Source organism: Amborella trichopoda, chromosome 13, assembly GCF_054954075.1.
Source record: "Amborella trichopoda isolate Santa Cruz 75 chromosome 13, AtrichopodaSantaCruz75HAP2 v2.0, whole genome shotgun sequence".
Taxonomy (NCBI): Eukaryota; Viridiplantae; Streptophyta; class Magnoliopsida; order Amborellales; family Amborellaceae; genus Amborella; species Amborella trichopoda.
In genome coordinates, this window is record NC_142348.1 from 50,910,982 (window position 1) to 50,925,336 (window position 14,355).

Sequence of the window (14,355 nt, forward strand, 5' to 3'; positions counted from 1 at the left end):
AACTTAAAATTTCAAAAATGGTACAAATCAAGCAGATCTATAAATACTTGAAAATCTTCAAAATAAACAGTCCAGATAATTGGTTACAAAGTGCATTATTTTGAAGACTTGAAATTCTTTTGTTTCTTTCAAAATATCTACATATCTCGAAGTCGAGATGATCAATTGGAGGGTTCTCCACCCTCCTAATACTCTTTCTTTATATGATTTTTGAGGTACACCTTACTTCAACAGTAATGTATAAATTTTTTTTATAACTAAATAGTTAGGTGCGTTAAATTTAGTCTTTTTTAAATAGGTCTTCTTATTTTTCCATGTTCATCTTGTGCTTGGACATAATGCATGTAATATAGTGTTTGTTGTTAGTTGTCGCATAATTTTTTGTTTCTGTACCGTGATACATGTAGTATATTGTTTGTTGTTTTAGAAGTTCTTGCTTGTACACCATGATGCATGTATTATATTGTTTAGTGTTGCACAATGAGAGGCATGTATAATCTATACGAGGGAACATATTCTATACTCCTGTAGGAGTATAGCTTTTATTTATTCCCTTGGCCTTAAGACCTACTTGGGAGGATTTCTTCAATTTGAAAATTTTGAGAACTATGTAAGAATCACTAAATTAGATGATTATTCTCAAAAGAAACAATTTGATATTTGAATTTTTCAACACTTAAATCTTGCCTTCTAAATTGGATGGCGTCTATTCAATCTTGCGACTTTTTTTCAAGTGTGTAGAAGGTGCAATTAGGTAAATTGTTTTTTCATTGAGGTTGAAGAGGTTATATCTCAAAAATTTGGTGTCCTAGAATTGATCATAGGCAGGGTATTATCGAGGGACCAAATAGATAATATACTCTTGAGGGAGTATAATATCTCTTGGTCTCTGTAAATGACAAATCATTTCTACTCGTGTGGGCTAGTGGGTTCATCTTAGCACGGGCACGAATAGTGGAGATGAATAAATAGTATACATGTAGTGTACTACATGTAGTATGCTACACTTCTCCTTGGAAGCAAGATAATCAAGGATGACAATAGGACAGGCATGTGCCGGGTCAGCGCTAGCACTGGCAAGACCCTTGTCCCCATAAGACTGGCTCAAGTCCAGCCCTGGCCCTATTGGGTTGGCCCAATCGGGTCTGCACTTGCTCTACCCTGGGTCTTGGGCCTCAGTTTTTTAAGCGCTATCCCTAAAGATAATACATGTGTACTTTGCCTAGCTTGCTTTAGAATAAACAATTACATTTACTTGGTCAAACAAGAAAAAATATTTAAACTATCCTACCTCAAAAAACGTGTTAGATGCTATCAGTATGTTAAGTTTTCAAATGCATCTTTGATTGTTTATAAAACAAGACTTAGATGTACTTACTAGTGTGTAGCAAGTGGATTGCCCAGGCAAAATAGAAAATTAGGTTAGAAATGCTCTCATATTCAAACACTAAAATGAGGGAGCTAAAAAGCTACATAAATTAGTTTAAAAAAAAAAAACAGAAAAATAGCTTTAAAAGCCTTCATTTCAAAAAAAGAAAAAGCATAGAATGAGTCCATTTATTTTTGGTACAAGATGGTCACAATAATCTTGAAAATTAGATGTGAAATTGGGTGGTTGTAATTATTACATTGACCAAGCTCAAATTTCAAAAGAATTTTATCGAACTTTATGACACATCCAAGCTATCAAATTTGACATCGGATGGTTGTGAGCATTTGTAGGTGTAAAAATAAGGCGCACCTTCAAATTTTATCATGGTATGTAATTTTGATGTAAGATGTTTTTAAGATTATCTCAAAATCTATTTTTACATCTAATTATAAAATTTAAAATTTCAAAAATGGTTAAAATCAAGTAGATCTATAAACATATGAAAATCTTGAAAATGGACAGTGTAGATAATATGTTGTAAAATGCACTATTTTTGAGACTTAAAGTCTTTTTATTTTTTATAGTCATACATCTCGATGTCGAGACGATCAAACAAAGGGTTTTTCACCATTAAAACTACCTTTTTCGATGAATTTTTTAAATGCATCCGTAGTTCTACATTCTACATTATAATGTAGCATCCTTATATGAACTTTTTCCTACTTTGAGATAAGTATAAAAAGCGACAGAACAATATCCAGGGAGAGATGGGTTCCCATAGCTTCGTACCACCCAGAAAGTGAAAGAGTGTGATTTGAAACCAAGGGAACCCCTACATTAAACCGAAGATTAAATGTTAGTATGCATCAAATGAATGAGAGAGAGAGAGAGAGATGTAAGGACCTAGAGACTTGTCGAAGGAGGGAGACAGGGGAATTCCATGACTGTGTGCCACGCAGGGGTTGACGAGAGATGGTTCATAGAGGGTGAGGAAGACGTAAGCCCTCAACAGTTACAGAGGAGAATTCAGGAATTTAAAAAATGGACCACTCAGGACCCCAAAAATTGGTTCGAATGAGTGAATTGGTTGTCTGAATTTTTGTTTTATTGTGCAGAAAAAACAGTTAACAGGCAAAAAAACATGTGAAAAAATGGTAAAACGGCAAAAAAACATGTAAAAACAAATAGTGAATCAACCAAAACTGGTCTGGATCGATTAATCAGTGGTTTGGATTGATGAATCGATAGTTGGGATCACTATTTTACTATAGAGAATCACCATTTTACTATGAAAAATCGTCGATTTCCTTCCAGATCAAGCTATTTTCCTACGTACATGCGGAATCGGAGTAGAGTGAGGAAATCCCACAACACACATGACGACGCCGTGGCGAGCTAGTTTTTAAATTATTAGGATAAATAATAGTACTCTTATCCAAGGAAAGACTTGAAGGCCATTGGTTAGGTTGAGATCCAACGGCCTTGTTCCACTTAGAGGGAGAAATGGATTATATGAAAAACAAGATTACCCTCTTAGAATAAACACCAAAAGAAATATTATTGGCACCCCCGACATTCAAGCAAAATCAACATTGCTTTCCAAAGTCACAGTAGTTGAGACTTACCATTCACAAAAACCATAAAAATCATAGTTAAGACTTCCAAAAAGTGGCATCCACGTTGAGTTAGAACATCCAAGACTTTAAAACGAATAAATAAGGCCATGATACTTTTTTAAGTGTAACTGAAATATTAATGTTCCCTCGAGTATATATTATACGTTTGTACCCTCAACTATAACTATGGGTTGCTACCAAGCCCAAGCCCAAGCCCGATGATGTCAGAGTGTGTCCGGGCAAATACAACAAAAGTAAATAAAAGAAAAAAACAAAAAACACACAAGGAAAATAAGGGTTAGCTCAGGCAGTGACGGCCCTATCCTAGCCCGGTCCTCGAGCCGTATTTGGCCAGGTCCTAGTTTTTTAGGGTGAGGCCGACCGTGCTGAGCTAGACCAATTAGCATATTGCCGGCCATATCTACAAACACCATATTTAGGATTTTTGTTGTACTTGGGACATACCTGAAAAAACAAAATTGAACACACAGTTTCTAAGTTTTTGGGTGATTGGATTAGAGTTTAATTACATAAAGGAAAAAGTTTATATAAAGTTGCAATCTTAAAATATAGAATTACATATGCACCTTAAAAATTCATCAAAAAAATGTTGTTTTAATGTTGAAAAAGCCTCTAATTAATTATCTTACATTTTAAGTCTAAAACATAGCGCATCTTGCAATGACTTATCTAGACCGTCCATTGTCAAGATTTTCATATGTTTATGGATCTACTTGATTTTAACCTTTTTGGAGTTTAAAATTTTATAATTAGATATGAAAATAAATGTTAAGATAATCCTAAGAATTTTTTTCATCAAAATTACATGTTATGATAGAATTTAGAAGTACGCCTTAATTGGATTGTTTAAGGTTGCGACCTTATAGAAACCCCACCCTTACATAAAACCCAATTTGTTCATCCTTTGAAATTTCTCATTTCAATAATTTAAGTGGATCCCAAAATTTCATATCAAAAAAATCGGGCCTCGTCTTTTGCTCGATGGAGTAACTATACAGTTGCTCCAGCGGGGACCACGATATATAAACTTACAAATAAATCGCCCGTAATAATCTCTTTCTGAACGTGCTGTCTCCATGTGTGCAACTTGCATGCAATTTTAAAATTACAGTGAAAGGCGGGCACCCAAAAGCCACAGGTCCCAAAGCGACCCTATTCTCACGCCATATTACGAATGTGCCCAAACATTTGCAAAAGCCTAAATGGTTTAAAAACCTAAAATACCCATAACCCATATTAGAAAAAGTAATGATCCTATAGGACCTTTCCTCATTTATGTATGTAGGACCCCAAAAAATCACCATTAAAGTTGGTACGGATCTTTAAAAAAGTTATTATATGGGCGTGAGACTTGACTTTTCTATAGATCTGTATCAGATTTAATGGTGATCCTTTAAAATCCTACACACATGGGTAGGAAAAGGTCCTATAAAATCATTTCTCTATTCTTAGAAATAGGGAAATTTGTGAAGTATACCTAATGTATTAATGGTCTAAGAAGGGTGATGACCTCAAACTTTCCCTTAACCCGTCTCATATCCAGATAAAGGGGTTAGGTTATGTTAGGTAGGTTGCTAATGTAAAATTTTGCTAAAACATACAAACCAAGATTTGTGTAATCGATCCTAATTAATTAAAAAAAAGCTATAATAATGATGATACCCAAGGTATTAATTGTTTAACACTTTAGCCTGTTTTTTTTTAATTTCAATTTAAATACCCATCAAAATATACATGAATTTGAGTTGGAATATTATAATATTAAATACTTGTAAAGTGAATTTTGACAAATTTCCCTTCAAAATATAACGAGGTTTTCGTAAAGCCGCACCCTAAAACATTGCTAAAAAAATTGGATCGACATTGGAAAGAAGATTCAAAATTAGAGAAACATACGATGGCATAGAATCTAATTTTGCCCCAATGGAATTTGAAGTTCTAAAAATAACATAGATTTTAGGACCTGAATTAAACAATCCAAAAAATGTGGTGCAAAATGGACTATTTTTAGAGCAAAAAGCATATTTTTATTAGATCTATAATCATTGAGGTGGAAACATCTATTTGGGACTATTTTTAAGTCAAAAAGTATATTTTTATTAGATCCATAATCATTAAGGTGGAAACATATATTTTTATTCGATCCATAATCATTGAGGTGGAAACATCTATTTGCAAGTTTTTTGGAGGGCACTGCATCGTAGGGTTTTATGGTATAATCTGAGATATTACTAAATGAAGTCGCGACTTTATTAAAATACATGGGATTAATTTAGATTCGTAGTCTTGACCAATGTTATCATGATCATACCAGTCACCCGACTAGAGAGGGATTGGTTAAAGGCAGTTTGACTACTAATCGAACGGGTTGGGTTGGGTTGGGTCGGATTATATATATATATAAAATTTAAAAATATAGTAAAAATATTTTTTCAACTTTATTTAATTAGTCGAATTAATTAAAATTGACATATTTAACTAATAAAATAATATTTTTGACTGATTTTTGGCCGAGCATGATTTTATTTTGGACTTGACTTGCAAATGCACCATTAGGGGTCCGGGGTCCGGGGTCCAAGCTCCAAGGGATCAGTTGGACCAGTTTGGACCGGCAAATGAAGGGGCATATGGAAAATCAGCCAAAACATAAGGGTATTCCCTTAAACCTTTCCTTGACGTAAGCCTTACATGGATCATGACGAAAAATAAGAGCTTGGTAGTCCAATTCATCTTAATTCCTATATAAAAAATACTCTCTCACTCACATCCTAAGTTACATCAGTTTTGTATGAATGACTCTCTCTCTCATCGTCAATCCTATAAGATTTTTTGAAAATTCTCTCTCATCGTTAATGTTACCAGTTCTGTATGAAAAGTCTCTCTCTCTCTCTCTCTGCAAATATGATACCAATCCGGTCTATTTCATTTAAAGGAAAGATTGGATTGTATGTTGAATTTAAACTTGCAAATCTGATCCATAGGACAAAATAAAGAGCGAACTGGATTACGCTCTATTTTGTGATGGAATCTCCAATTGGGTCTTATCTTTTGAGGCCTATTTGTGGAAAGATCGCATTCTTTTGCAGAGTCTCTTATGATGAGGCGCAAGGCCTATTCTTCTCTCTCTAAACCCATCACTCGGAAATCAGGAACCATGAAGTAAGCCCCTTGTTTTCCTCCCTCTCTCTCTCTGGTATTTCCTGGAACTAAATTGCTCTCTATCTCTAAACCGTTAATGGGTTGATTCATTTGTTTTGTTTTTATGCGTTTTTGCTTTAATTTTTCTCATATACAAGTCACTCCATATGGACTGATAAAGAGTTCTATCAATTCATGTTTTCTCTGAAGATTGTGAAATATGTGGATTTATTTTCAGAAGAAATGGTAGAATACTGGGTATGATTTTTGGTTACAGCAAAATCATTTTTTGGCACTTATTTCAATATTGTTTACGATATGAATTTGATATGGGAACCAGTCCTATAGGTAAATTTTAAATGAGTTTTTTCTAAATGTTTTTGAAAATTTGCTTAGCTGCCTGATTTTTTAGTTTAGTGGATACTGTGGACTGGTCTTTGAGCTGACCTGTTTAAATTTATCATTTCACAGCTATGGATGAATTTGTTTTTGCGTTTGCCTAGCTTGGTTATTTGCTTAATAGTTGACCCAGATTTGTATGTTGGAACCTCTGGCTTTGCTTGAATTGGCCTGACCCATAAGCTTGTTGCCCAACCAGAGAGGTGGTTGCTCAAATCTCAAATTATGGTTGCTTGTTGTGATCCGTCCAACTTCGTTACTGTTATTGAAGAAGGAAGTCTGTGTTTAAAGGGAGAATACATGCTTTAACATCTGATACGTGGTTGGCAATGGTCATGAATCATGGGGTTTGAGTATCCATAGGGAGATACAGGAATCGTAATTAATCATCTAGAACAACTTGAGGTAAACGCTTTCTCCCACGGAAACGGGTTCTTGAGGTGGTAGGTTGAATTGCTAAACAAAGGGCAATTGGATGCATAGTCTTGAAAGAGAACGGAGGTTCCTAATGTACTTTTCGTATAGTTTGAGTTGGGATGTCATCCATCAAATTAAAAATATAGACTGAGTTGTCAGGCTTTGCAGTGAGTGCCATGATCAGTGAGGTAATTTACTTAGAAAATGTAAATATGTTACTATAAGAGTATATCATTGCATTTTTATTTGGGAAAATCAGATTACACAACATGTTGGTTTGATGCCTTTAACTTATAAAAAAAATATGTTGGTTTGATGCCATGTTACAAATTCACAAATGTGTTTCAGCATCCAACATGGCTATGCATGTCAGAAGCGCCAACCTCAAATAGGCATTTCAAGCATCAGATATGTATATGCATGTGAGAAGTGCCAACCCAAAATTGGCATTTCCGGCATGAGACGTGGCACATCCATATGTCACTTAGGAAAGTGTATTAGTTTCTAAAGTGACAAATATGTGTGTTTTGCCTTGGTGTGTCAAAATGTGTCAAGAAACATGGACATATGCATCCAAGTTATATGGGTTTGAAGGAGACACCAAAATACATATGGACTAAGTTGCAAAAAAAACATCATAAACTTACAAAGGAAAAAAGTGATGTTAAAATTCTTGTATCTGTGACTTTTTCCCTGATGGACCTTGGTGCCTAGAGAATAATGGATGGAGAATATACACCATCAGAGACTTCTTGAATTGAATTTGTATCAGGTAACAAATAAATGAACCTGAGCAAAGTGACAAGGATTTACAGGCTTTATGTTTATATTCCTATTGCATGCATCCAAACCTCTCTAATTTGGCTAGTTCAAGCTGAATTGGATGGATCAGCAGGTTTGGGCTAGCAAACCATCAAGTTTGAGACTTTTTTAGCTTTGAATATAAATAAGTAAAAACCTTTTCAATGAACAAGCTAGAAAGCTTTGCATCTGACTAACTGGTTCACACCAAAGCACTCTGTTTCATTTCAATCCAAAATTGAATGGAAATTTGTTCCATCTAGGAGAAAGGAAAGCTGAAACTAGGCCACTTTCTCTAAGCCAAACAAACAACCAGATGACTTGACTTATTGGTTTAAGAAACCGAGCCTGGTTCTTATATTTGATTTATAGAAACTACGATACCATCTTGTTAAACTAGAACTTGGTCAAACCAATATTCGAAAACTTGGCCGAGTCAACATTGACTCAGCTGAGTTACTCAGCCTTGGCATCCTGCTGAAACGAGTATAATCTACGGAATTGGGTATATAGAAAACTCATAAAAAATTATATATGTGACTAAATCAATTAATAAATGATGTATAAATATGTTTTTATATGTTTTTCATGATAATTTGTGAATTTTTCTGATTATACTTTTCTATTTTTTGCTTTTTTTGTATTTTTTTAAAATTTTCAAGATCATGATCATCATCATTTTAACCTCTTTGCAATTAATTGGGGTCGGCTACATGAATCCTGGTTCTCCATTCTGCTCTATTAAAGGTCATATCGTCAATGAGGCCATAAGTCCTCATATCTTTTCGAACTACTTCCAACTACGTCCTTTTGGACCTACCCCTTGCCATTTTCAGTCCTTCCACATGAATTAATTCGCACCTCCTAACAGTGTTGTACTTGGTCGGTCGGTGCCACACATGACCAGCCCACCTAAGTCTACTCTCTTATTTTATCACCTATTGATGCCACGTCTAAATTCTCTCGAATAGATTCATTACAAATTCTATCCCTTCTTGTCTTACCACTCATCCATCTCAACATCTTCATCTTCGCTACACTCATTCTATAGGTATATTGTTTTTTGTCTGCCCGACATTCCGCACCATAGAGCAAAGCTGGTCTCACCATTGTCCTATAGAACTTGCCCTTCAGCCTCATTGGTATGCGATGATCACATAAAATTCTAGTTGCACATCTCTACTTCGCACACCCAGCTCTAATTTTCAAGTTACAAATCAAAATTTTCCATATTCCATCTTTTATATAGCTTTTTTTCATAGTTTATAGACTTTTAATGATGGTTATAATTTTTCTTTTTTTGCATTTTTCTGAATTTTTTCAAGCTATAAATCAAAATATTTCATAGTCCGTACTTTCTTTCATACTTTAGACTTTTAATGATGCCTATAACTTTTTCTCTTTTTTACCAATTTTTTTAGCATCTTTTTTGTAGTTTTATTTTGCAATTTTGAGCCCTTTTTGGCTCCAACACGACTCAACCAGTCCACTTGGACATGCCTGAGTTACTTGGCTTGAGCAGGTGCTGAGTTCCAAGGCAGAAGGTTTTGATCACTGGGTCAAACCAGCCTTTTAGGTCCATTTTTAATAATACTGACTGATTTAGGGGGTTCTGCTACCCTTTTTTGGTTGTTGTTCTTGTAAACTGCATATGAATAAACCGAATTGTTCTTGTCTTTCAGTCTATCATAACTCAAAAAAGAAAAGAAAAAAAAGGGTTCTCTTGTTTCATTACAAATCTTTTATTGCTTACCTATTGACTGAGTCACCTAAATCTAATGTACCCATTGGCACTAGCTATGTATTCTCATTTCCTGCTTTTTTTTTTCCCCACAGAACGAAGAAGATCTTTGGGATTTCACTCTCTCTTATTCTCATCAACATGGCTTCCATTATGGAGCGCGCTGATGAGAACCTTCTCCCTGCTGTTTACAAAGAAGTGAGCGATGCTTTCAATGCAGGTCCAACTGAGCTAGGATATCTCACATTTATACGCAACTTTGTGCAAGCATTAGCCTCACCCATAGCAGGCATATTAGTCCTCCATTACGATCGACCCACTATTCTTTCAATGGGGACCCTCTTTTGGGCCTTATCAACTGCTGCAGTTGGAGTTAGCCAAGAATTTCGACAAGTTGCATTTTGGAGAGCCATCAACGGGGTTGGGTTGGCCATTGTTATACCAGCTCTGCAATCTTTTATTGCAGATAGTTACTTGGATGGAGTTAGAGGAAGAGGGTTTGGATTGCTTAACCTTGTCGGCTCTATTGGGGGGATAGGTGGTGGGGTGGTGGCTACTGTTATGGCTGGTCATGACTATTGGGGCATCACGGGTTGGCGTTGTGCTTTTATAATGATGGCTCTACTGAGTTTATTGATTGGCTTCCTTGTATTCTTGTTTGTTGTTGACCCAAGAAATCTGGCTTCTGGCCACGTTGAGAATGCTGAAAGGTACTTCCTTGTTTCTTGGTCTAAGTTGTATGATGATAAATTTGGTTCATATATTATCCAAGGAAAGTCTTTCATATTTTTCGTATGTGGTACATGGTATATTGTACATCACGGGGTTATCCACCATCCATTCTTGACTGAGGATGGTGGAGAATAACCAATGTTTCCAGACCCAAAGGTAGATATTAACCATGGCGTACGCATACCATTCCACTAGTGGATGACATATTTTCCTTTCTCTTATTTTGCGTATTATAATATCTTAGCCATTCAAGCCCAGGCTTTTCTAATGGGTTTATCAATCCAACACCATGTGAAGTTTGTAAGTTGTCATATTATTGGGACCAAGTTCACATAAAATTTTAATTTTTTTAAAGTTATACCACAAAAAAGGGATCCTATACCACAAGTATACTAATTTATGTTGCAGTTCTACTGAAGAAGCTGAAATTGAGAAGAACTTTCACCTGTGAAATACAGAAGAATGCTTAATCCCATGAGTTAATATCCAGTCCCATTTTGCTGGATCTATAATTAGTAAAATGTTATAGGTAAGGCATGCTAAATAACACATGTAGACTGTATAGTTAGGAATATATTCTGATAATGTGACAGGTTACTAAAGATATCCTTATGGTCAGCCAATTGTAGTGGAGAATTTATTATTAGGCTTGTGAAAGTTCTATGGTGACTCAGAGAAAGAGATCCTGTGGTTACAAGAATATCTTTGAATTTTCAAATTTTTTCATGGTAGATGCCAACATGCCTTGGGATTACTAGATAGGCACTTCAGCCATAATTTTTGGGCATATTAATGTGTTTGCAATATCTGTTTCCTTCATTTCTATTTTCTTTTGGCACTCCTGTATACTGGCCTTTCACCAGTGGTTACTTGCTGATTAGGACGAAGAACTTTCTGGATATCTAGACAATTCACCTGGAAAATTTTGACCAGCAAAAATTTGTGCTGCACTGTTTACCTTTAAAAAATAGCAGTCATTGTTTACTATGGTGGTGGGGAGAAAAATACCATTTAAGAAACTCATCTAAAGGCTTTAAAATTTGCTGGACTAAGAATATATGAAATGCAAGTTTAATAATAATAGGAGTAGAAACGAGGAATTAGTTAAAATTGATAGCCAAGAAGTACCAAAAAGAGATTTTTTTGATATCTTGGATCAATAATCAATGAAAATTGAGAGATTGACAAAGATGTCATGCATAGAATTAAAGCTGGCAGGACTAAGTGCAGATATGTGTTTGGAGTCTTATGTGATTGTTGCATACTAATGAAACTCAAGGGTAATTTCTATAGGACAGTTGTAAGACCAGCCATGTTTTATGGGACGGAATATTGGACACTCAATACGTAACATATCCATGGAGTGGGTGTAAGTGAGATGAAGATGCTGAGATGGATGAGCAACAGGACAAAAAAAGATAGAATTCTGAATGTATCATCTAAGGAAACTTAGAGGTGGCTCCAATAGGCAATAAGATAAGGGAAAATAGACTTAGACGGTCTGACCATTTTAAGAGGATTGCACTTTCTTCTTGGGTAATAGGTTATGTAATTCCATAAAAATTTAAAACAGCCATTGTAGGAATGGATAAAGCATACATAGATCTTAATTGTATAGGCAACCATTAGAGATCATTCTTTGGCGATTCATTTTTCCCTAGGAAACTTCATGCTAGGCCAAATGATTCCATGTGATATTATTTTTCATGGCATTAGATCTGGATTGATTTTAGAGGATTGAAGCTACCTCACCATGATTTCTTTATCATCACGAAAGATAAATTTTTGAAATAAATTACGCTCGATTGGGGTTACTTCAAATGAAATGATGGATGGTGTTGGAGAGGGATGGAACCACCAGAATATGCCAGGACCTCCATAATGGTCCCCAGTGTCTCTCCATTACAGTTCATTTCATTAGACGATGATGACCCGAGGTGCTGTTATTTTCCATACTCTATTAGACAATAGTGTACTTTTTTTATTAAGTTTTATCTTTTATTTGTTTATTTCCTTGTTTTTAGTAGCAAAAGAAAATGGTTTACTTTGGATACAGATGTACAGTTGTTGCAACTTATATGTCCTTTTGGTTAACTTGTGTCAGATTCAATGTTCTGATTGTGTTTACAGAGGAATATAACAATCTTATGTTCTCTCTAGGATGGACTTTATAGAAAAGAGCATTCCTGTTTCACCATCAACATGGGAAGACTCCTGGATGGCTATGAAGTCTGTCATGAAAGTGCATACCTTTCGAATCGTAGTCCTGCAAGGGATCGTGGGTTCTCTCCCATGGACAGCAATGGTGTTCTTTACCATGTGGTTCGAACTAATCGGTGAGCTCAATGATTATCTCTTTCAATTTTATTGCAAACTATTTGAAGAAATGAAAATATTGGAGGTAAAAACATGGGGTGCTTTTGTCAAAGAAACAAATGTTAAGTGTCAAAACATTGTTTGTCAAACTTTTAGGGTGAGTTTGTGAGAACCAGGCCATATAAGCTCATGGCTGAATGCTAAATTAGCCCCATTGGACTGATTTCCTTTGATGACAAACTTGCTAGAGTATTCGTAACGACTTCAAGAGTAATCTTGAAATACTTCTCATAAGGCATATATGTGTCTACCACTTGAATTTGAAGCCAAGCAATAATCTTGGAGACACAGCTCCATAATGTCTACAAAAACAAAATAAAGTAAAATAAAACACTAAACTCCCAACCTTTATAAAACCAACTATAAATTGTTGCGTCACTTACAGAGTACTTGAGTCTTAGGATTTAACCTAAGTGACCTATCTGTGAGTCCCTTTTACAGTCTCTTTCTTGTTTATTAATAAAATTAACTATTCCTTTTTATTCCCAATGGAGTGTGCATTAATCCGAAAGATTGTGGAAAACCCTAAAACTTCAGTCCATCGGCATCCATTGAAATGATCAATGATGATGGCAACAGTGTAGGTCCCCCCCAGAATAAGATGACACCCGTGGCGGGTCTCACTCTCCATAGCCATCCATAATTTCAATTGATTGGTTCCATCCTAAGAACTATGGAATCATGGTATACTAGAAAAAATATCTATCTCATGCAATTTTGAGACTTACCACATTTTTACTTTGAAAAATCTAAGACTCACTATGCCTTTTACTTCCACAATTTGCAGGCTTCAACCACAAGAGCTCAGCTGCCCTCCTCAGTCTCTTTGCGGTCGGTTGTGCCCTAGGCAATCTCCTTGGCGGTGTCATAGCTGACAGGATCTCACACCTATACCCTGACTCTGGTCGAGTAATGTGTGCACAATTCAGCGCATTCATGGGAATCCCCTTCTCGTGGTTCCTTCTTACTATTATTCCCCAGTCTCAAAGTAGTTTTTTCATCTTTGCAGTCACCCTCCTCCTTATGGGCCTAACCATTAGTTGGTGTGCTACATGTGCTAACAACCCGATTTTTGCTGAGGTGGTTCCGCCTAAACATAGAACGATGATTTATGCTTTTGATAGAGCCTTTGAAGGTTCTTTCTCAGCTTTTGCAGCTCCTGCAGTGGGGATGTTATCCGAGAAGCTTTATGGGTATAACCCAAAGTCTGTCAAGCTCGGTTCAGGATCTGTTCAAGAGGCTTTCGCACTGTCGCGAGGGCTTTTTGCCATGATGGCTGTGCCTTTTGGGCTCTGCTGCTTGTTTTACACACCTTTGCATTTAACTTTTAAGCGGGATCGAGAGTGTGTGAAGCTTGCAACTCTGAAAGAGCAAGACCTTGAGCTCACATGAATGTAGTGTCAAAGTTTCTCCTTTTTTTTTTTTTCGTAGGCTGATTGAGCTCAATTTAATATGCCTGCCGGTTTTCCCCTCTTCCATTTGTAGAGTTGGACTGAAAAAGTTGATCATTTTTATCTTTGTTGTACAATTCACAACATTGATTTGTACTAAAGAAACTGATCCTTTTTGTCTTTGTTATATTCATTCATTGATCTCATTGAAATTATTGGAGTATGGCAAACTCAAGAACATGAATATTGCCTTCGAAACTTCAAAAAAAAAGAGGCCTATGAGCAAGTGCACATCCACTATACCAAAAGACAAATGTCGATTTCAAAATTGTTGGAATCAGGTTTAGACAT

At 35.8% G+C, this 14,355-nt stretch overlaps 1 protein-coding gene across 4 annotated transcripts; it reads left to right on the plus strand.

The window, feature by feature from the left end:
* The first annotated feature begins 5,780 nt into the window (after positions 1 to 5,780).
* Positions 5,781 to 14,191, plus strand: LOC18445914 (Major facilitator superfamily protein). 4 transcript variants are annotated; one of them, XR_016048440.1, is made up of 4 exons: positions 5,781 to 6,168; positions 9,601 to 10,215; positions 12,368 to 12,573; positions 13,401 to 14,191. XR_016048440.1 is itself a non-coding variant. In XM_088856866.1 (4 exons), exons 2-4 carry the CDS (start codon positions 9,647 to 9,649, stop codon positions 14,003 to 14,005), a joined length of 1,350 nt encoding a protein of 449 aa, XP_088712992.1. In that variant the 5' UTR covers positions 5,781 to 6,202; positions 9,601 to 9,646; the 3' UTR covers positions 14,006 to 14,191. The 4 variants fall into 4 exon arrangements, 3 of the variants coding, with proteins under 3 accessions (XP_088712992.1, XP_006856102.2, XP_088712993.1); XM_088856866.1 differs by having other exon boundaries at positions 5,781 to 6,202; positions 12,398 to 12,573; XM_006856040.4 differs by having other exon boundaries at positions 12,398 to 12,573.
* The last annotated feature ends 164 nt before the right edge of the window (positions 14,192 to 14,355 follow it).

Bases quoted from the DNA above. Each gene is read 5' to 3' on its own strand.
- LOC18445914 (XM_006856040.4), top strand. From the start codon at position 6,104: ATGATGAGGCGCAAGGCCTATTCTTCTCTCTCTAAACCCATCACTCGG. The intron at 6,169-9,600 runs GTAAGCCCCTTG...TTTTCCCCACAG, and splicing joins CGGAAATCAGGAACCATGAA to AACGAAGAAGATCTTTGGGA. The intron at 10,216-12,397 runs GTACTTCCTTGT...TGTTCTCTCTAG, and splicing joins CACGTTGAGAATGCTGAAAG to GATGGACTTTATAGAAAAGA.